The 22,871-nt window shown below is 47.5% G+C and overlaps 1 protein-coding gene across 1 annotated transcript; it reads right to left on the bottom strand.

The window, feature by feature from the left end:
* Nucleotides 1-5,098: 5,098 nt before the first annotated feature.
* On the bottom strand, nucleotides 5,099-9,075 carry LOC144138063 (uncharacterized). Its single transcript, XM_077670137.1, has 3 exons — nucleotides 8,739-9,075; nucleotides 7,189-7,932; nucleotides 5,099-5,303 (listed from the first exon to the last, which is right to left on the bottom strand). The coding sequence occupies exons 1-2, from the start codon at nucleotides 8,751-8,753 to the stop codon at nucleotides 7,192-7,194; spliced, it is 756 nt and encodes a 251-aa protein (XP_077526263.1). The 5' UTR covers nucleotides 8,754-9,075; the 3' UTR covers nucleotides 5,099-5,303; nucleotides 7,189-7,191.
* Between the last annotated feature and the right edge of the window lie 13,796 nt (nucleotides 9,076-22,871).

The raw sequence follows: 22,871 nt of genomic DNA, 5'->3' as shown, positions 1-22,871 counted from the left end.
CCGTAGCATTAGCGGACGCTACCCGCTATGCTAAAACGCGCAGACCTTTGCCGCCCGGTACCTGGGTTTGACGGTTGCGGCGGCTCCGATATTCGCGTAACCGAGTTAGCGAACGAGGCAGGGAAGGCAGAAAGGAAACGGACAGGAGCTCCTGGAGAAAGTGTGAGGGTAAGCGGCACGCGTGGCTGTGGCGTCAACTCTCTCACTGCCTCCACCCTCACACCTTCGCTATGCGTCGCCGCAAAGAAGCGTCCCCCTCTCATACTTTTGCCAGGCGCGGCACAGTTCGCCGCTCATTCGAACCACCCGACATTTGCGCGGGAGGTTCAAACACGATTTGCAACAACGTACTCGGCGGCGGCGTCCCGCTGCGAGATAACACCAGAGCAGAGCACGCCGCCATGCGTTCGCTGATCACGTGATCACTTAATTAGACGCAGCTGATATGTGCCGTGACCCAGAAGACTGCAGTTCGCTCTCTCACAGTTTTCTCATTAGGGAGTTTAGTAATCGTCAGTAATTTTTTTTTCCTCCCAAACCCCCGGACGTTGCGGTATTTAAGTCAACAAAGTTTATCACCAACAACAACTCTCCTACACTCGGTGACAACTTAAGAACGGCACCGGAAGTTGCCGCCGAGCCTTATCACCATAGCCGGATGTCTCCCCGCGTGGCGCAAGTAGGGCATTACTGGGAATATTTTGAGCGCGGCGTGAGCCGTTCCCGTGATTTTTTGGACTTAATATGCTTATAAACGACTACAGTGACGACAAGCAAACTGCGAGAGACAAGGCAGACGATATCACGCATTCATAGCAAACCCCTTTCAAAACGCACACGTACTGACGTCATGGGTCCGGCGCTTTGGCGGAGTGATACACTACATAAGGTGGTGCCGTTCTTGAGTTGTAACCGAGTATAGCGCAGTGTATGTTGCGAGGGGATGCGGACGCACTTAGGCCTCAACCTGAAAACACCGATGCCCGCAAAGTACAAGGCGCAACTGCAGCTCAAGCAGGTGTTACATCGTATTTTCATTGCGTACTGAAAAACACGCAAGAGTAGCCCACAGTGCCTTTTTCTTTGTTTTTTAAATTGAACGCCAGAATGCTAGGCCTTCTTGGTTATTAAAAACCACGCCTTCACGCAAATCGGGAGCGCTTTCATTGTGAGATTTTCGGCGACGACAAAGCCAGACGCTTTGAAAACGAAACAGTCAAATAGGAAAAGAGCTTAAAGAGCTTAAGAGCTTAAAGACCTTAAATTTAGGCCTGCGTACTGGCGCGTTCAAATACCAGCGCTTAATACCAATGGAGCACATTTTTTATATTTGTAACAAAACAGAAAAATCCTACAACAGGCACATAAACACTACCAGTGAATTAGATTATTTGGTCACCCGGAATAATTTGTTAGCTGTCACCTTATCGGATGTGTTAGCCACACTTTTGTTAAAAGTAAGCTTTAGTTAACCCTCAGTCACTGCATTATTGCTCTGACCACTGCAATTCCGTTTGCGATAGCACCGGATGTGTGCATTACAATCAGTATGTCATCGTACCGCCTCACCCCCGGCCATCGTTCCGTGTGCTACATTGCGGAATCCTATTACAGATTATGCTGTTACAAAATGAAAAGGAAATTTGACGCGCGGAGCATGAGATGGGAATTTTTTGGGTAGACGCTCTTTAATTCGTCCACAACAGTACTCCCCTCCGGAACGAGTAGCAGTAGAAGTGATGTAGCGAGTTGGGCAGTCAGTACAAGTGCACCTTCTAAAAAAAGCAGATCTGAAAGAGACAATACTGCAGGACAAGGAGAAAAGATGATCGCTGGGTGAATGGGGCAGTGTGTAGTACCGGCCTGCCTTTCTGCACGTGTCATCTACTTTATTACTGTTTCTGCTTGCAAGACAAGTTCGAGAGATGCAGTTGTGTGCCAAGGGATTATGTCCGCACCTTAATAGTTTCCCCTGACATATCTGTTCTTATTTGTATCTGTAAAAAACAGAATTTGTCCACCGTACTGTCCTCAAAAACTGACCACGAAACTCACTTCCTTCGCAGTGCTGACACGTTTGGTTGTGAAAGGCAGGGCAAAGAAAAGTTTAGAGCAATATCCACGTTTTGGTGCTTTTTCTACTTAGTTGGTTTTACTTTTTGCGTAATTTTTTAAAACAGCATGATTCGCCTTTTATTTTTTGTTTTTTTCTGTGTAAACACAATAAAAAAACTGGCGCATTTGACGCCCCGTGCTATATTTCTGCTCCGAGGCGCAGCTTGCGTTGCAGGCTGGCAGAGTTATTTTAATCAGCTGGTGATATTAAACGTGGATCAAAATCTTGGTACACGGACGCTCCCGATTTCCATCTACTTCAGAAAAACGGTCGTGGGGAAGTGAGATCGAGGCCACTTGTATTCAGCAGCTAACGGCCTAGCCACTGAGCAGCTCCAGCAGATACACTTTTCAAGTATTAACAATTTGCAGGTGTCGGACCTTTGAAACAAATTATGAAATTGAAATGCAAAAATTTTGCACACATCGGGTGTGGGCTTTCGCTGTTGCGCACTGGAGCACTCCTGCAGCCTGATTGCTCCAATAAAGTCGCAGCTAGGTAAGGGCAAAGTCGTTTTATATCACCTGCAAGCTGCTGAGAATGACATTTCGTTTGGTCAGCTTGCACTACGCTCGCGCTTCCAGCAGCAACAGACAATTGCTACATTGGTGTTCGTTCATTTGCCCTGTTGCTACAAAGAGCGTGATAGTGTTCAATTGTCTGGAGGGGAAAGTGCGCGAGCGGGTACGAAGTTGATGGTACGTGAAAGAAAAAAAGGCCTGCATTGCATTGACTGTCCAATTTCAACAACGGAGGGTCAAATCGTTTCGGCATAAACGGGTAACCGTTATTTCTTTTTGCGGTTCAGTTCCGGTTTAGGTTCAGCGTGCTCAAAAAATAAGGGTTCGGGTTCGGGTTCAGTTCGGGAAAAGTACCGGTTCAGTCCCGCTTTTCGGCTCAGTTCGCTTCCGGTTCTACACCCTGATACATATATAGATCTGAGGCGAAACCTCACACATACATGTTTTATGGAACGTGTGGGGTACGAAAAATCGCTATCGTCGAAAAAGTTGCGTGAGCCAGTCACCGTGAGCCGGGGATCATGCGCCTGGGAAGGAAAACACCAGCGCCGAATGATGGTACTGGGAAAGGGCGCGAAAGTGCGCTTCGGGAAAGAGAAGCAGCTTCACCAAAGGAGGGTAGGCCTCGTCCTTATGTGCTGTACAAGCCGCCTCCCTTGATAGGTGAAGGTGGCGATCTGGGGTAACAGGGGTCTCTTGGCGATGCCTAGCGAGAAGACTGAGCTCTGGAGGGCGCAGTGCACAGGGCTGGTTAAGTCGTGAAATGCGCGGCCCGCTAAGTTTAACCGACAGTTCAGGAGAACATCAATCAGAGGGTCTAATTTGGCCTTCGGATTCGCATTCTCAGAAAATTTCCCCATATCTCGCAGTTCTGAATAGTTAGAGTTCTGTAATCATCCTACACACTATTCATAGCTGTAAAAGAAATGTGGCTATATAAATGGTGCTTGGCCAATTGTATAGATTTGTCAATGTTGTTCCGGAATTATCCAAGGGCAGCACTATATTTGTTAGTTTTACGTACATCACTCGCATTTGTCTTCTGTTAACTCCGAAGAGCAGCTGAACATAGCAATGCACTATCTCTGCACGCAAGCGTCAGGCGAATAAAAGTATATAATCTTACCTCATTATCATGGCTGTCGAAGTGAACGCATTTGCAGTTGCTATTGGCCGTGTAGCCCAGACATGGAGAAACGTGCTCACCCAAATCTGGGTCATTATCTACATCAGTCTTCCAACTATGAGTCATGGGGCATAGCCAGCTCGCCATTGTCTCAAATTCGCTGAGCTGTTTTCTGAAGTTGCCCGGCGTTATAAGCATGGACTGCTTTAAACAAAACTCCTAATTTGTGCAGGATTAGATTTGTGGCCTGGAACGGCGTGCTCCGTGCCAGTAAGTTATCCCGTGCGAGGCCTGCGTCCAACAGGAAGGCTCCACTGAGATGCGGTAAGCCATTTGATGACAGGAAATGCGCCCGCATGCGGGGCGGTGGAGATGACAAGAGACATGCGAGGTACATTGACGCAACCCGTGCACGGATATCAGATACTCGCCTGCGGCGAACGCAAGGGTGGGATGAGTGCGGAAAGGGCGAACCTCTAGCAAGGAGAATCTGCTGAGGCTACACTGCTGAGCCTGCAAAACGCCTTGGGCCCTATGAAACAACCCATTCTTTCCCTTTAGAGAATGCCACTCTGGACCTGATACTCTGTCGGTACGTTTTTGTCACCAAAGGGCTGACTATGAGAACATTATTATGGAGACTTTTTCAGTCAACGAAACTCTATATAAATAATAATGCACAACTAAGAACGAACTCTTTTTAAGGGTCTCTGAAGTACGGTGAAGTTAGCTTTTTTCCAAAGTTCTGAATAATAAAGGGCTTCTTCTTTCTACATAATTTTGGACATATTGTTACAAGACGACGACTAGGATGAGAACAACGAAACGTGGTGCTGTGGTCCAACGTCTGAGAAAGAAGAATCCGGCCAGGCCGTTCGCAGGCGCGTCTTCTCAAGGGATTTGGAGGTTGCTTCATGACGTCGGTGGGTGGGACTGTTTCGGGGACGGTGTTCACCAACCTCATCACCTTTATTCGTGGTCACAACGACGTCTTCAGTGTGTATTATCATTTCATCGTTCGTTCTCACCACACTCGGTCACCTACTAAGGACTGGACCGGGATGGTCGCCCTCGACAGCGGGGCTATGTTACAAGAACACGACGAGGATGCGAAAAATGGAGCACGGTGCTTTGGTCTAACATCCGACAAAGAAGAACCTGGGCAGCGCGCAGCCAGCGCGGGTTCTATCTCATGGTCGACATCATGTAAATAGTGAAAATACATCGATTGAAAATACATCGTTCGCCCGTATCATAGTTCAAGTCCTTTGTCTTGCCACCACGTGACAATATTCTTTGGTTCATCTTTTCTTCGTAGAAGGAATGGCAAAAAAGTGACTTTTTCGCATTTTATTTGCAACAGATTGGTGGACAACACCCGCTACAGGAGCGGGAAAATAAATACAACATAACAAAAAAGGCACGTTGAGGCTTGTCTTCGCAGATGGGAGTCTCGTTCGATGCGCTGATGCTTGGTGGGGGAAGCCCGTGCAGCCTCGGACAGCGGCTAACAGCTCCGCAAGAGGCTCGCGTCGGCCCACTGGACATAAAAAAACGGAGAAAGTCGGCGTCGGACAAAGCCTTCCCTTGTTTCATTTTCCTGCTTCCAATCGGCATTGCTTCGTAGTGGTGCAACGTTTTGAACACCCCTTAAGTTTAACTCAAAGAAAAGCCTTACGCTACATTGTTGCAACCTATTCACTGTTCCACGTGGTTCTTTCTTTCTTTGAGACATGAGATGTCTGACGAAAGGGTGGCCTCGAGATGAGGACGGGAAATCCCGGACTTTCCCTGCGTTCCCATAATCGTGTGTTTAAATGGTTTAGGTTTGTTTTATGGGTGCTTCTTTTACCCGCCGCGGTGGCTCAGTGGCTAAGGCGTTCTGCTGCTGAGCCCAAGCACGCGGGTTCGATTCCCAGCCGCGGCGGTCGCTTTTCGGGTGGAGGCGAAAAGTGAAAGCGCCCGTGTGTTCGAGATTTCGGCGCACGTTAAAGATACCCAGGTGGTCTAAATTGATCCGGAGAAGCGCTCCACTACTGCGCGCCTCATCGCCTGCGTTGCGTCCGCGCGAAAAGGAATCCCCTTAAGGGCTATGGTGCTCTCGCCCCGGCGGGTCACAGTTCATGTGTTCGCATACGGTGTTCGCCATAGCCTACTACCCCAAGCATTTCAACCGAAACAAACGCCACAGAATATTTCCCCCACTAGCACCGTCAGCGGCAATACTTTCTAAATGTTGATCGCGTTTTAATGGCCACTGGGTTTAGAGGAAAGATCAGCAAAAAATCAAATGATGTGGAATTCACGACAGAACTTTGCTCCCCAGAAAATCGAAAAATAGCATCCTTTCGGGCTTGTTTTCTTTTTGCTTTAATTTGATCATTCCGAACGTAGTTTGAACAGCAAGGCACGTGTTTTATGGTTAGCACTTAGCTGAATTTTCCCATCTTTCACAGACGCACAATCTTAATTATGGGTTAAAATTCCCCTTAGAAACTTTATTATAAGTCCATTCTAACCACTTCGGTCTGTTTGCTTGGCAGCAATGAATATGATTTATCAGCCGCGGCTTCCTAGCGAAGAAATTGGAGGATTAGCGATGTTCGATGTATAAACTGGTTCTGCATCAGCATCTGCCCTGACGCATTTAGCAGTGCACTGCATGATGCAATGCAAGCCTCGTGCTTGCATTAAGTAATTCCACCATTCAGACAACATTATTTTTGTAGCGAGTTCGTACCCTGGGTTTTCTCTTTGGCCTACTTTTTTCACTTGATAAAGCTAAGAAGTTACGGACGTGCGTTGTTGTGAAGTGAAACCACCCGTTGTACAGCTGCGGAGTGTCGATTTCCATTTTGCCATGCAGGCAAACTACAGGTACGGTCATCCAATGCCTTCAGCAGCTAAATTAAAAACCCGATTAGCGATTAAGGACGCTCGCTAAAGTGCAGGTATTCTCACTGTGGCCACATTGTCATCGATGCTCATTGTATACTCTCATTTCTAGCAGGCATGAGATTAAATTTTGTGCAAATTATCCGGAACCTTTTCAGCTGCATACTTTGTGATGCGGATAAAGCATTAAACCGCATATCGAATTATGGGCGTTGAATTGCTCCGCCGAACCAACCAAAGCTACGATAAAGTTTAAAGCCCTTACAAAAAAACTAAAGCCTGCTTTGAGGTGATGACCATCTACAGACACACTTGCCCTCTAATTTGTAGCGAACTGTACTACTACCATGAACATTCTGCTTGATCATAACGTTTGCTTTAGAATTCTGTATTAACTGACATCTTCGAGCAATTCACACATTTCTGTCGTTAAGCTGCATGTCCGGTCGAAGTAAGAAGCCGGATCTAAACCTTATTTACGAGGATAACTATAATTTCCTAAACACTATCGCCTGTAGGTTTCCACTCACCGCTTATTTCTTGTAGTACTTGGAAGCGTAGCCGTAGGCTGGCACGCCGTAACCAAGTCCGTATCCGGCTCCATATCCGATACCGTATCCGGCTCCATAGCCAAGACCATAGCCGACCTTGGCAACAGCCGGGGCAGCGACAACGGCTCCGTAACCGACCTTGGCTACAGCGGGGGCCGCGACGACGGCTCCGTATCCGCCAGCTAACGCTCCGTATCCGCCGGCGTAGCTAACGGCAGGAGCCACAGCCACAGTCTTGGCTACGGCTGGGGCAGCGTAAGCGACAGCGGGGGCAGCGTAGCCGCCTCCGTAGGCTCCGTATCCTCCGTAACCCCCGAGGCCGTATCCGCCATAGCCGCCGACGCCGTATCCGTATCCGACGGCAGCTGGCGCCGCGTAGCTGACGGTCTTGCTGACGACGGGCGCAGCGTAGGTGGCGACGGCGGCGGGTGCGGCGTAGCCACCGACGAGTCCGGCGCCGTAGGCGCCGTAGTGTGCGGCTACTGGGGCTGCGTAGGCCTTAGCTACAGGCGCGGCGTACGCGGCAACGGGTGCAGAGTAGGTGGCGCCGTAGGAGAGGGTCTTGGCGACGGGCGCGTATCCGTAGCTTACGGCTGGAGCGGCATAGGTGGCGCCGTAGGCGAGGGGGGCCGCGGCGTAGCCGGCACCGTAGCCGCCACCGTAGCCACCACCATAGCCACCGGCGAATGCCGAGGCGAGCAAGTTGAAGAGAGCTGCTGTGATCTATGGCCAAATAGAGAACAAACAAGAAAATTTGAGTGACTTTACAAATAGATATGCTCAGTTCCCTCAAGAATACGTTTTGCTTGTGATGAAGGAAATCACTTTGACAACACCACAAGTTTTTGCTTAAGTTTGATTACACGTAATAACCAGGACACTTCAAATAGGTAGGAAGGCACTTCACATTGCGACTGACGTCCCACTCACGGGACGGGTTCCCTTCTTAAACGGTACAGTGCGCTTGTTTAAGCCACCTGATAAGTACAGTTTCAGTGGGTTGGAGCCCGCTGTCTGTCATTTAAAATATAGCAAGTTTCATATAGACACCATGTTTAGTGTCACAACGGCACCAATGCATGCCGAGAAATGTAGCGAGACAGATATTTGCCTAATTGGCGATGACTGTCCTAACTGAACTTAACTTCAAAAGCTTGCAGGCTTTTCAAAGGGCCTAGATATAGAAAGTTTGAAAAGATATTTAAAGTTTAACCATACACATGTTGCTGGTAACGCAATGCACTTTTGCTGTCTTTTTCGCCTGTTACGAGGATAATCTCTGGTGGACGGAATAGCATTCTGAATAAATGTTGGCTTTTTCATGCCGCCGTGAGCGAGATAGCGCTGCATGAAAATTTCCGAGAACTCTCCTACATTGCTTGCGAAGGAAATTTCGTTTTCTCGCATAAGCCTCTGCTCTTCCAAGGCATGCGAACGCAATGTGTCCGAATTTCCAAAGATTTGCCTTCAAGTAGAGAGCAGCCGGAATAGAAGGCGAACCAGTAACCGAGGCAGCGCGCCATACTTACGAACATCTTCTGCATCTTTCCTCTCTTCGAGTTGTATACCTCACGGGACGGAACAAGGGACGGACTTGCTGGCACTCTGCACGAACCGTTCACGACTTCTTGCTTCCTCCGGCATGGAGGCAGAGCCTTATATATGCGTCTCCCCTGATCCACTTGCTGCCACGGAGACAATGGGCGAGGAGGATTTGACGGCTCTCGAACGGATAACGGACGTTAGGAACCCTTCCGCGGAAAGGGAACGCGCTTGCTTTCCCTCCGGCTTCTTTTCTTCCCAGCCTACTTGTTTGTTTGTTTCCGGCGCCGGCCACACCACGACGGCACCCCTCCGTCTTCTCCTTTCAATCGTCTCCGCCCGCAGAGCGGCCCAGCCTGAAACAAAGAAAAAAGCTAAACGGCTCAGGTCTCCAACGCGAAGACGGCGACAAGAAACATTTTTTCTCACCTTCGGAAAAGCGGAAGAAAAAGCAATTGTCTGGGCGTGACCGTAAGTGCCTTCCCCCATTGACCCCTCCTTCCCACCTCTTCTTTTGCGCATACCTTGACCGTCCGCTGCAGGGGCCAGAAAGGGGCGCCGCTCGGCTACGGATTTGACTCATGTCGGCTAGCGAGAGTTTTTCGGAGCGCACCCACGGAACCGCCGTGACGTCACCGCACGAGCGACGCCCGAAAACAACGCCGATATCAGAAGACAAAAGAGGGAGAGAGGATGCGTGCGCAAACAGATCCAGTACACCCAAGTCGGAAAGGATTCAGAGCTGGCCCTTCTGGAAGGGGTACGCCCAACAACGCACGCACGGCGAAACCGTTTTTCGTGAAGATTGCCCCCCCTCTCTCTATCTTCACCGCCCGACTCGGACGAGGTTTCAAGGACCCGGGTTGCTAATTAGCTGGAATTAGCGGTAGCCGCTTTATGCATCTGCGTGCGCCCCGCCGCTTCCCCTCGTTTCCTGCCGACGGCGACCCAGCCTACGCGGAAAGTCCAGTGAATGACTGGGCGAATGACCCTGGACTCTACAAAAGCGGCTCCCACAGAAGGACGGTCCATACTCTTCTCTCTCTTAAAGACTCAAGGCTCTCGCCCCGACGAGCCTCCGATCGCCGGTGCCGTCCGGAACAAATAATAAGGCCGGTGGGCGCGAGTTGATTATTGAAGAGCTCCCGCGCTTGGCGCCCAACGTGGGCTGCCCGCTCAACAAAAGGGCCTTATCAAAATAGCCTTCGTTGCACCAGTTGGCACGCTCACGTACCACACGTAATGCCATTGTATTCAAAGCTCTCTTTCTTCCTCTTCCTCATAAACACGAAACAACAAGTCCGAAAGCGGGGAGAGGTAGAGAGGGCGATAGATAAAACAAACGGCGTCCGAAAAGCGCTGAGCGGCCAAGGGCGCTCTCGCTGATTGTTTGGGAGGGTGGCTCCAGAAGCGTTTCACTGTATCCGTTAATTCCCACCCCGCTCCTCCCTTTCCACATCGCGGACATTGTTTCCTGATATCCGGAAGACGTGTCCAAGGTCACGCTCGGCGGCTCGCTGACATTAGGCAGTGTATATGGCTCTATAATGCGATATTCAATTCGAGATCGTGAGTCCCTGGTGCCGGTTCACGCTCGTTATCATTACGACGTTCGGCAGCTCTTACGGGGGGAGAGCGTGAGCGTGTCGGCTTCGACCATCTGGTATCGTACGACGGGCGGCGTAATGTAGGCTAACTGTCTCGACGGCGAAAGTGTTCAGTTTCGGTCGAAGGACAGCGCAGTCGACTCGTGCGGGCAAGATGTGGCCTTACAGAGCGGGCCTTTCATTGGCGTGGCGATCAGTTAGAAATGTCTTGCACAGATTATGAGTCCTTATTTTTACTCGTGTTTACATTCTAATGCATCGACTGTCACTAAAAAAATAGAAACGAAGCTATACTGAGATATAAGCTAATTTGGTGTCGACTCAGCACCCGAGAAAGCGTTTGTTACGACTGTCACCGTTGGGCGTGAAGAGCCCTGTACTTGTGGCCGTGTAGTGGCAGAGATGTAACACTACAAATGTCTGAAACGTTATTTTATTATTCCATTAAATATCGTCCAGTATAAACCTATGTAATTGACGCGATATTTTATCCCTTGTCGTCGTACGCGAAGGCAGCACAAATAATGACATATTTGCATCTGCCAGCTGCCGCAGAGTAGAAGTGTGTGAAAATGGGAAACTAAACAAAAAAAAACCACGATGCACGAAGCTGTCCGCACATAAAATGTCGTAAGAGCAGTTTGGGATTGGCCGGTGGTTTCTACAAACAGAACACCAAGCTGAGCGAGTACTTATACTATGTCCATACTGCAAACATATTGGCCGCGTATCTGCCCCTTTCGTTGCAAATGTCGAGAAAAGACGATAGTCTTTCGTCAACATTTGCCAAGTAAATTTCTTTCTTCGCTTTCCGGCTCACCTCTCATGATATTCCTCTTCCGTCGCACTCATCCCAAGGTAAACACACTAAATGTTTCCTGAAGTCAATTTAAATTCACCGCGTTCCACTGCTACAGGCCGGGTGCCTCGATGCCAGCGCTGCCGTACGGTGGAGACGCGCCTGAATCGAGGCGCCCTACTTCAACGTTTATAGACCACGTTGCCCTAATCCACGTGCGTTCCAAGCAGAACGTGGAACCTCTCTAGTGGAACCGTTTGTAACTGTTGCGGTTTGATTTCTTAAAATGCCACCCCCAAAAGAGATTGTGGCGCGGGCGACAGCAGGCGACGGAGTGATTTTTAGCGCGTGTGTGCAGTGGATGTAGTATTTCATTTCACAAAAATCAAGTATATATGAATTTTTGTTATAAAGGAACACTGTAAATATAACTTGCGCGTTAATTTTCGGTCCTATATATTTGCGTAATGTATTGTTCTCGTTCAACAATGTTGACAAGTATGAACATTGAAAGTGGACTTCGACGTTTAGATTTGGCTGTGAGTATATAAAACTATCACGAAGATTTTGTTTGACTTTGGCCGGGTCGCCGAATCGAGTCACAGACAGACAGACAGACAAAAATTTCTAGGTTTAATTAACCCAAGAAAGGTTATCGTCTTTAAAACAGCGCGAACAAAACGAACATGGAAAGACATTTACGTTGAATAGCGCAAACTATCAACTACATGCTTACTGACGCCGAAACGAAGCAAAAGAAGGGCGCGTCTTGCACCACGACAAAGAGATAGCAGAAAACAATAAAATTACAACAATTGCCACCTGAGCCGCCAAAAAGAAACGCGCGTCGGAGCCACGTGCAAAACCGTGATCGCCATGTACCGGATTTTGCTAGGACTTATAGGCACGGAAGGTCGGAAAGTTAACTAACGCATCCGTCAAACTGTTGAAATAGCGTGCAAAGCTTCCGCAATCCCTACCGTGAGGGTAGCTGAACCGCGAAACAAACACGTCTCCTCCTTGACGTGAGGAAAACAATTACAACGGCACCCTGCCCCCTACACGAAAAATTGCTGATAGTTCTTTACCAGTGACGCATTCTTTCCTAATGTAACACTCAAGACGCCTGTCGGTCGGCTCCATGTACGACCACCCGCCGTAAGAGGAAACAGTACACAACACACAACCACCGTGCCACTCTTATCTAATCTCTTAGCGTGCGAGACCGCGCACCCTTTTTCCTAAGTCATCTTTTGGTTTAAGCCCAAGCCAACCAAAGGGCACCAGTTACTATGCTTAAACGGAACCTAAAACACGCTGTTGGCCGTGTAACGGGCTGCTACACCATTTTTCATGTAACATAGCATATATACACAGTTGCTCTTGTGGAACTTACGGCGTTTCACAACTAAGCATCTCAGCCAACTCAACTGGCCTTTGCAACTCTCAGCTGCGGTATGGTGGCAACACTTAGCCAGTGCGGACGGAACGTTGGACACACATAGAGGATTGCGCACGGCGTTCCAATTGCATGACCCATGGCTGAAGACGTGTCTTAGAAAGAGGCCGATAAAGCAGAAAAAATTGTCTCCTTAGAACTCCAAGTAAAGGAACTCAAGTTCATCAGCACTTGGCATCCTAAACTGAATGGGAACCCCATAGCGCACTCCCACATCTACCACATTCTATTTATGTCCTGGTTGCGCTAATCTGACGCCCGATCTTTTTGTCGGCTTAGCTGGTTGCGGTTAGCTAACTAAAATACCGAACTTTATTATCCCTTTCATGAAATCGGTGGGTAATTGCTACTTTGTGGGTATCCGGCCTTCTGGCAGACTCAGAGTGCGGGTACAAATCTTTGTGCTTTTCCCTGCTAATTCTTGCGCACTAATTTCTCGCGTGATTAATTCATGGGCAGATATCGTTAACCCACTGAAATCATTTATTTGACTGCCCATTTTACAAGCAGTCGTACGATACGTCTTTTGGCTAAAGGCGACTATATTGGATGTAGGCGTGTGCTGGCCTTCACAACGCGTAAACTTCTCATGGCCGACCTCCAGTGCTAGAGCACAAAACCTTCCGAAAAATAAATCGGCAGCAAATACGCACACACACGAACATTATACCCGGCACACTAAAGAGCATTCATAAATGCTAGGACAGCACTTGTAAAAGACAACACCAAACTGCTGTTCCAGAAGCTGCCACATTTCGGAAGTCCCGCCTCGTCATACTTCCCTCGTAACCGACCAATTGTTCCCGCAGTGTCTCGTCGGTGTCCTCGACGGCTTAGCGCGTGTTGCAAAGCGCCTTGCTCATCGTTTGTCGAATGGAATCGCGGAAATTCTCTTCCAAACGATGCCTCCACGCCGGTGGCGTGAAGAAAGTCCACACGTAATGAGTCAAGCTCCCGACCTACCGCCCGCGAGCACGTTTGGGTCATGGCTTTCGCCGCCAGAACAAGCGCCCATTGTCTCCCGCCGAATGGTCCGCAACGCGTCAAAGAAACGGCGCGTACTATTCACTCTTTTGCCAGTGCCAGAGGAGTGGGCACAGCTGTTGCGCCGTCGAAACTCTCTGTGAGCGAGCGCTCAGACCGCAGTGCTGATTCTTGTCGGTTTGGGCATTCTTTCTGAAGACGCTGCACCTCTCTTTTGTGCCGACGGCCTGCTCATGTGTTATTGCGGGATGTTGCTGGCGGTGATTGCGTAGCTCTTGGGACAGACGGTCGACGCTGAGCGCGTTGCTATTTGCGGTTTGCCGCTTCAAATGTGCTGTCGTTGGCCCTTCTCTGCTTGCCACTTGGACGCATATTTCCTTATTGGTAGTTCCTGGTGTAAATGTTGTAGTTACCGGCGTCCTGCCACAGTCATCGCTGCTTGCAGATGGGACTAAGGAAAAGGCTCTCGACATCAACGCAAACACAATGTTGTTTTACTTTTTCACAATTCCTGAGTCTTTGCAACTTTCCGGCAAACCCTTTCCATCACGATACTCATGTAAACCAATCAACCGCAAAATCTTGAATAAATCGCCGGTCCTACGCAGTGCTGGTTGACCATAGAACCCCCGACCAACCATAGCTGTATGATTGTGGATGACTAATGGAGAACATTTTGAATGGGTTTTGTACTTTGCCGTTGAAACGGCTGGTAGCGATTTACTACGGGGGATATTTGAGCATGGTAACTGCACGAGTAGAAATAGGTGAGTACCAATGCACGCCCACTCGGATAGCGTATATGTAAGGGTAAAATTAGCGGTCGGCCGAGCTTCGCAGACATAGCAATCGACAGAGGAATAAAACGTCGCAAAAAGAAGAGGGTGGTCACGATTATGCCACTCCGCATGCGCACCACTAGACACGTGCCACTACAGGCGCCAGTAATTGCCGTGCATAGGTTGAAAGTGCCACCTTCCGCGCGGTACTCATTCTACGAATTTGATCGGTTCACTGTAAAAAGCGACGAACTCTCAATCGTATACATCAGCAGCCGCTGTACAACATGTAGACGCGCACAGTACTGACACATCCGTTCCACAATTCAACACTAATGCATCCGCATTCCCTGCTAATAAGGAGCGCATAGATTCCTGAGTTTTTTTCCGTCTGCAGGATTTCTTTTGACAACATTTCTCTTCAGAGCGGGATATAGGACTTCCGTTCTTTATTGGGTTATTGTACGCGACGCTCATCTGAATTCAAGTCTATAGTCCAGAAACCCACGTCTCACTTCCCTTTGAGTTTCGGCACACTTAACTATATGTGTTTAGAAAACGTGTTTTATTATAGTTAATTCTGGCCCTATTCTTTCCTGTAACGCCGCGGCCTGAAATCGACCCAGCAGATTCGTACGCAACGTACGTTACAGCGGGACTCCACCCGAGCCATTACTCGTTCGCTGGGGGTATTGTTTAGCGTAATGGCGCACTTCGTTTTATGCGCGAGATTCGAAAACTTCCTGGTTGCAAATGGAATTCTTCGGTTCAACAACGGCGCACATCGTTTGGAAACAAAATGCACCTATCCACTGTACAAATTGTTATCGGATCACTTCGCGCCACCTCTTTTCACCTGCTATGTTTTTGAGTGGTTGTTTACACGTCTCCGCCTTAGAGACACGAATCAACCGGGTCTGAGATTCAGAAACTCAGTTTTACCTACATTTATACAATTTCCGCCCCATTCATTTTTATGCCCTGCGATAGGGGCAGCGTTACACCACCTTTTCGACAAATGATGTGCTATAGCCTACACATCTGCCCTTTCCATTAAACACGTCGTTTCGGCGGCCTACTTTTGTTTTGCTTGTCTGCGGATTTTGGCCTTCCACACTTTGCCTCCACTTGTTATAAACCATTTCCGGGTGAGAGCAAAAGGAATTAAGGCAACCTAGATCAACCTGACAGACTGAGAAGTATGGTATGGGGTGAACTCAGCAGCAATGTCCTTGCATGTATTTTGTCTTCTTGAGGTCGCTCAGCGTATAAAGATCTTATTGACAGAACATGAGAAACGTCAAGCCGTGAGGCTCGGAGGTCCTTGGGCTGCAATGACTATTTTCGATGCCCAATGCATGTATCACTCCAATGTGACCACCTGATATGTCAGTTTTAGTAAACACGTCCGCAAAAACTTTCTGTAAACACATTTTACTTGCATAACAGCACTCCGGGCTTCAACTACATCTACGCAAAAATCGAACTGCCAGACTCTTTCTTCCTACTGACCAATGCAGAAATATGTTTACCGCCATTGTACAGCCAGCTTCCACTCTACCTAGGTGATCAAGAAATACGCAAAAATCGCCGCTCCCCTGAAGACGTTGTAACGCGCGTCAGAGGGGGACTTTTTATAAAGAGTGACGGAATTCAGATGGGACTTCAGGAAGAACTTGAGGGACTTGATGAGCAACTTGAGGAGGGACTTGAGGGGGACCTGAAGGGACCCGAGGGGACTTCAAAGAGACTTGGGGGGGGAGGGGGGAATTGAGGAGGGACTTGACAGACTTGAGGAGGGACTTGTTATAAAGGCTTGTTATAAGGAGGGACTTGTTATATATGTAAAGGGGTGGCCAGTGGCCTAGGAAAGGAGGGGGGGGGGTTGTTTGGAAGGGGGCTTGTTGTATAAATAATACTCTTTGCAATTGAATCCCGGGCTTGCCAATTTCCTCAATGAGCTCGTGTCCTCAGCGGCGCCATTCTACTCGCTGAATAAGACAGCGTCGGTTGACCCAGCTCTGACATTTTTGTTTTGTGAGTGTTGGTGCTGTATTGTCTGTACCTGCAGAGCCGCGTCGATAACAATTCGTGGCGCTATGGCACTCACTTTCGCCACATGGAACAGGTTCCCACCGAGCTCGTCGGTTTTCAAATGCGTGCGCACGCGGTTCGACCGATAACGAACTGAAACCGCATTTTGTTTGCAAACGAGGGTGTCGCTACGCAGTGAACCCTTTTCTTTCTGCCGTTTCCCCGGGGCGTCCCTTTGACCTGAGACGCAGCTTTGTTTCCCTCTGGCTTCTGCGGACGTTGTAGGCACGGGCACACGACCGGATGATTTTTATTCCATATTTTATTTATTTCTTTGTTTTTGACCCAGCCGTTCTTTGACCCAGCCAAATTGTTTTTTTTATTTTTTTTAATGAGAAAGTTTATTACAAAAAAGGATTACAAACATATTAGTATGCAGTCGAGGGTCCCAGAGTCAATTGACTGAAAGGGGACCCTCGATTATTAATACATCAAACGAATTGCGTAGAAGCAGCAAATGGGCGAAAGAGCCCAACAAATCAATATGCAGTATAAAACACACAAGACATTAACAATTTATGTACATACATTCGGAAATGTAGCTCTAATTGTAGATATTTAATATAGAAAGTAATAAAATCAGTTCGTAAATGACACAAAGGAAGCATAGGCACATGAGAACCTTGGTTATAACGTAAGAATAAAACAGAAAACAAGATCTTAATTACAACAAAAGAAATCCTCTAAGGTGTTTTTTTTAAAGCAACCAAGGGATAGGGATGATTTGACAGCCGTAGGCAAATTATTCCAAAATTTAACAGCTGAGAAGCAAGTAGTTTTCTTACGGTAATTAGTGTGAATACGTGGTAGTAACAAATTGTTATTACTTGAAAACCTGGTAACGCTTTTACTGCGAAAAACACTAACATCAAAGAGATCATAAGAGAGGTTACAGTGCAATAATTTGTAAAAAAGAATACCTAAGTTATATTGAAACAGCCTATTAATTGATAGTATAATATTCTGATGTAGAAGTCGTGAGGCGGAGGAACGACATGGACTGAATGTTATAATGCGAATACACTGGTTTGTATATGTTGAACAGACGAAACGTGAGAGGAGTAAGTGTTGCCCCATGAAACAATACCATAATGAAAATGACTGTGAACAAAAGCAAAATATAAAGACAACAGGGCTAAATGAGGAAAAAAGCGCCGAGCCTTGATTAAAGCTCGAATCCCAAAAGCTGTTTTTTGCTTTAAATGGGAAAAGTCAGAACTAATTGTAAGATGCCGGTCAAGGCGAAAGCCAAGAAATGTAACGTGGTCGCGCGATGTGATTAAATGAGACCCAACATGTACTTCGGGAAGAAAACCCATGGTTTTCTGATGAGATATAAATACCACAAATTTATTTTTTTCCTGGTTAATAACTAAATAGTTGAGGCGGCACCATTTTACAACGTTGTTAAGTACTGTATTTAATTTAGCGGTAAGGGAAATTATCGATTTATTAGATAAAGAAATGGTTGTATCGTCTGCATACAGGACGCAGTGAGAAGAATTAGGACAATGCGGAAGATCATTAATATACAATATGAAAAGTAAAGTACCGAGAATAGATCCCTGAGGTACACCTTCGTAAAATGTTTCTGTTTCAGAAAGAGCCATCCACGTATACGGTGTATTGTCGGTTAAGTAAATAGCTTTTCAAAAATGTTAGTGGTGGACCGGTTATGCCATAAGCTTCTAATTTTTAAAACAAGATATTATGATTAATCGCATCAAACGCCTTTGTAAAATCTGGAAAGACTGTACCCACAAAATTTCCATTGACAATTGATTTTTTGATGAAGTCTGTTCGTGGAAGCAATGCTGGGTTGGGGTAACGTGCAGACCGAAAACCCAATTGACATGGATTCAGTAGAATAAATTTATTGAGGTAGCTGTTCAGACGTTTGGAAAATATCTGTTCAATTAGTTTACTAAGACAAGAGAGAATGGAAATTGGGCGGTAATTAGATATAATAGCCGGTCGCTTCTTTTGAAAACAGGTATTATTTTAGCTTTCTTTAGCTTTCTTCTGTTTGGGTGGGAAGAGTGAAAAGAACCCAAGAAGAGCAAAAGAATAATAACGGTTACGCGCTGCTCTGTCCTTGACGTTCCGCCGCACCTATCCCAGGTGTGAGCAGAAGGAGTAAAAACAAATGTAAATACTTTCCCTTAAGCTTCATTATCGTCATCATTTCGGTATTCGCAGTTATGTTGCAACTCTTTCCGCCTATCCAAGATGTTTCCTGCTGCTCTAATAAACTTGGCCACGTAACAACGCGGTCGTAACTACGTCCGAGCAATGTCGGACCGACGCTGCGACACTTCGGAACCATCGGCTTTGAAGTATGGATAAGTGAGTGTCACCGTAACCAAAGTATATTTGGTGCTTTTTTTTTCGTATTTCAACCCGAAGATTCAGCTACAAGAACGGAGATTTTACTAAACGCGGAGTTATAATGAAGAGGTCATATGCTAGACGTGACTCCTTCCTTACTGCGCCCCACCCTGTGTCACCATTCTGTGCGCACTACTCGGTTACAAATGCGTTTCGGCCACGCTTGACGGAAGAACGTCGTCAAACTGGTCCAGCTTTTTCTCAATATATTCTGCCAATTCGATTAACGCCGCCCTTTTCAGTGTAGTACTGCAGTGCTTTCCTCCCTTTCCGTCGACTCCTCTTTCGCTGGTTTCTTTCTTTCTTTCGCTCTTACTTCTTTTTTTCTGGGTTTTCGTTTCTTAATTTTTCATTCTGTTGCACTCCGTCGCCGGTTCCTGTCGAAGTCGCTCGCGTCGAGGTCTCTCACAACCTGTGTGACGCATCGCCAATGAAGCCAGCCACGTACGGACCTCTGGGTGTGAAAGGGAAAATAAACAATAAGAAACAGTTCAGCCAGAAACAGGGTTTCCTCCAGAGAGGAGGAGGTCAGGTCAGCCATGCAGCAAAGAGATTCAAGCGAATACAGTGGGGATAAGTATTGCCCCTTGGGGGACGCCAACAGGCCTCAAAGTATGTAATGCGGGGCTGAGGTGGGAGGCGTGCGCCGCAAAAGGAGCTGCGCGCGAAGAATTTTCGCAGCCACTAAAATGACTTCCGTTTCGGACTTTGCGAAGATTAGTCGAAACGCTGTTTAGGTGCCATCAGCGCTCGCTTTTACGGTTGCCACTCGCTCGCAGACGAAATAAGCCTGTCTGACGAGCGGAACTTGTAATGGTGCCTTTGCGGTGTTGTTGCCCGGCAGAGCGCTTTGGCAGGCGCGGATAGCTCATTGAGCTCGAAAATTGCCCATTCTTTCATTCCGGTACGCTTGACTCACGCTCTCATCTGCATTTGTCGACGAATTTCTCTCGTGGTCGAGCTAAGAGCGCATGACTTTGTTCGACCTCAATCTGATGGCATGTGTTGTTGGCAGGAACGTGTGTTGTGAATCACGCAGGCGGGGCGGCAAAAGCTTCGAGAGCCCAAGGTGACGAACTGGGGATCGTTATCTGGGGTGTACTAGATGCAGAAGCCCGCCTCCTGCATGACTGATTATTGCTTTCGCTTCGACCTAGCGTCAGCTTTCATGGCTCATTGCTGCTTGATGACCAATGCGCAGATTTTCTTTTATATCATTTTCTGTCGTTCTGTCGGTTGACGGCACCATAGGTGGTTCCTTAGTTCTTAACGCGACGCTTCAAGCATACTGTCCATCAGTGCTGGGGAATTCTAATTTTCGCTCGTTGCCCATGCTCACCACCACCACGGAGGCCTCCTAAGCCACTTTCCCTCCGCCTTAACTTCGTATTTATTGCAGCAGCTTTTCAGTGCCGGAGTCATGCCAGTAACTGGCTAGTGTGTTCTTGCCAATTCTCTTCATTCCATTTGTTTGGCTTCATCTAGGGTGTCGAACCGGAACCGAGCCGAACCAGAGACCAGAACAAAACCAGTATTTTTGCTTTGGCCGGAACTGAACCCGCACTCCAAACATTATTTTTAGCACGCTGAATCCTAACCGGAATTGAACCGAAAAAAGTATAGTTATCGGTTCCCAACGAAATGGTTCGATCCCCCCGCTGTCGATAATGCGTGGTCTCCACAATGCGGGACTTTTCTCTTTCACTTACCGTCAATTTCGTAACTTCTCACACACTTTCCCCTTGAGATAAGTCACAACACTATAACGCTTTCTTCGTCCTTAAAACATACGCAAAGGTATGCGCATCAATGTTGCAATGGTGTGCTGCTTCAGGTAGTGGCACGAGTGGAGTACTATGCTGAAAAAACGAAGCGTCCCATTCTCGGCATCGTGCGGGCGATATGAAACATTGACTTTGTCCTTCCCTCGCTGCAACTATGTAAAGAAAATCGTGGCGCATGTTTTCTGCACTGCGGAACGGGGTAGGCCAACACCAGAAATGTGCGTACCGTAATTACCCGATTCTAACGCGCCCCCGATTCTAACGCGCACCCGATTTTCCTGGCAAAAAAAAAAACGAAAAAACTTGCACCTCGGCTGATTGTAACGCGCACGGAACTTTGTGAGCAAGAAAAACGAATTCGAGAGAAACGGACGATTTATTTCCCGAAGTAATCTCACTTTTCTCACTCCTCGTCGCTCTCCGCTGACCACATCTCGTCCTCGGTGCCATCAAGCGCGTTCGCGATGCCACACTTCTGAACGAATGTTCAATCATGGTCGATGGGATCATGGCCCACGCCTCGCACGCCCATCCCGCGAGCTTCTCCAGAGGCGCACGCTTTAGCCGACCGCTCGTTTTGAACGCGAGAGAGCCGCTGCTGCCATTGTTGTTATCGAGCGCGCAAGTGGAACTATTTGACGATTTGTGTGAACGCCGATAGAAAAGCCTAGGCACCTATGCTTCGTGCGTCCGAAAAATTGTTGCTAAAAGCTTTGGCGCCATCTTGAGATGGGGATGGCGATGGGTGGGACGACATTTCCACTGTTTCGGCAGTTTCTGTTTCGTATCCGATTCTAACGCGCATGCGATTTTTCGACCTATTTTTCCGGAAAAAAAGTGCGCGTTAGAATCGGGTAAGTACGGTACTTGTGGCATTTCACAATTTCCTAAACAAGATAGCCCACCTAAAAGTCTATACTTGATGCATGTGACCTTAAGAGGAGCTCGGTGTCTGAGCCGTTGGCTGTTGACCACAAAGATGTGGGTTGAGTCACCGCACCCGGCTACCTTTTTTTATGCAGACAAAAAACAAAAACTTCCATTTGTTGAGATTTGGACGCAAGTTGAAGAACCCCACGGGGTGTAAATTTGTTTTTCGGCTTGCAATATACGCTGTGCCGCATAGCTCAGCACTAGCTTCAGGTCATCAAACGCCAATATTTTTCGGAAGTGCGTTTCTACGAGGAAACAAGAAATCCGGGGCCCAGCACGTGGTTTTCACTTATTTCATGTCGATTTCCCACACATATAATTTCTGCACTTTTTTGTTGCCTTCAGACATCGAATCAGCAAACGCCATAAGGTGCATTTTGCTCTAGGTATTTTTTCGTTTATTCGAACATTAACAAGCAAAGTTTTTATCACTGCGAAGGCAGTGAGAGCTGCGGTGCCTTCAGTGTTTCTGATACGGTAGGGCGTACAACATCGCGCTTTGTTAATGGAGTCAAACAATCATAATAGATATAGCAGAGAAAACTGTCAGGATACGGTATGCACTTTATTATTTTGTTAGAAAGTGTATCCCCCAACCTGAGAGACACCACATGTTTTTTAAAAAAAACAGCAGTAAAGTCGAAGACACATTCGGAAAGGCACGCCCACGCAGAACTGTCTCATGTGCACAGCGCTCATCCTTTCTGCTGTTTTGCCTCTTTCAGCTGTGCTTTGTTTTTGAAGATACACTTTTACTGACCAGTCTCACTTGCTACTGTGTTGCTCCTTCTAGTCGTTCCGTAGGGGGAGTACCGTCGTCGACAAATCGAAGAGTGTCTTCCCAAAATAGTTTCATCTCGTGCCTCACCCATCCGATTACCTTTTCAGTTTGTAATCTCATAATCTATTATAAAAATTGGAAGCTTAGCCAATGCAATGAGGGCGGAGGTCAGGCAGAACTGAGATGCATTCATGGTGACGCACACGTCCGTATTACCTATCTCAATATGGGCTCCAGTGACCAGGGCAACAATGAGTGACTGAGCATTACCTCACCCTCACTTCTAACAAAACATCGCCTAACAAATTTCCTTGGCGGCGAAAGAATCCCATTCATAGACAGCATTTACGTGGCTGCTGTATAATTTTTTTGAAATGCCTCAACTGAAAAAAAAGTACACCATTGGTATTTAAACACGTCCTGGGAGTCTCCGGTACACAGGCCTAACTTTAAAAAGGTTGACGTTTAGGGTGACAGGTGATTTCCTAGAGAAGATTGCGATTTCAACGAAA

The sequence above is a fragment of the Haemaphysalis longicornis genome, unplaced genomic scaffold, assembly GCF_048455015.1.
Source record: "Haemaphysalis longicornis isolate Haplotype H1 unplaced genomic scaffold, Haemaphysalis longicornis Haplotype H1 scaffold_5, whole genome shotgun sequence".
Taxonomy (NCBI): domain Eukaryota; kingdom Metazoa; phylum Arthropoda; class Arachnida; order Ixodida; family Ixodidae; genus Haemaphysalis; species Haemaphysalis longicornis.
The sequence above is the reverse complement of the archived record's forward strand: the minus strand, read 5'-3'. Positions and strand labels throughout refer to the sequence as shown.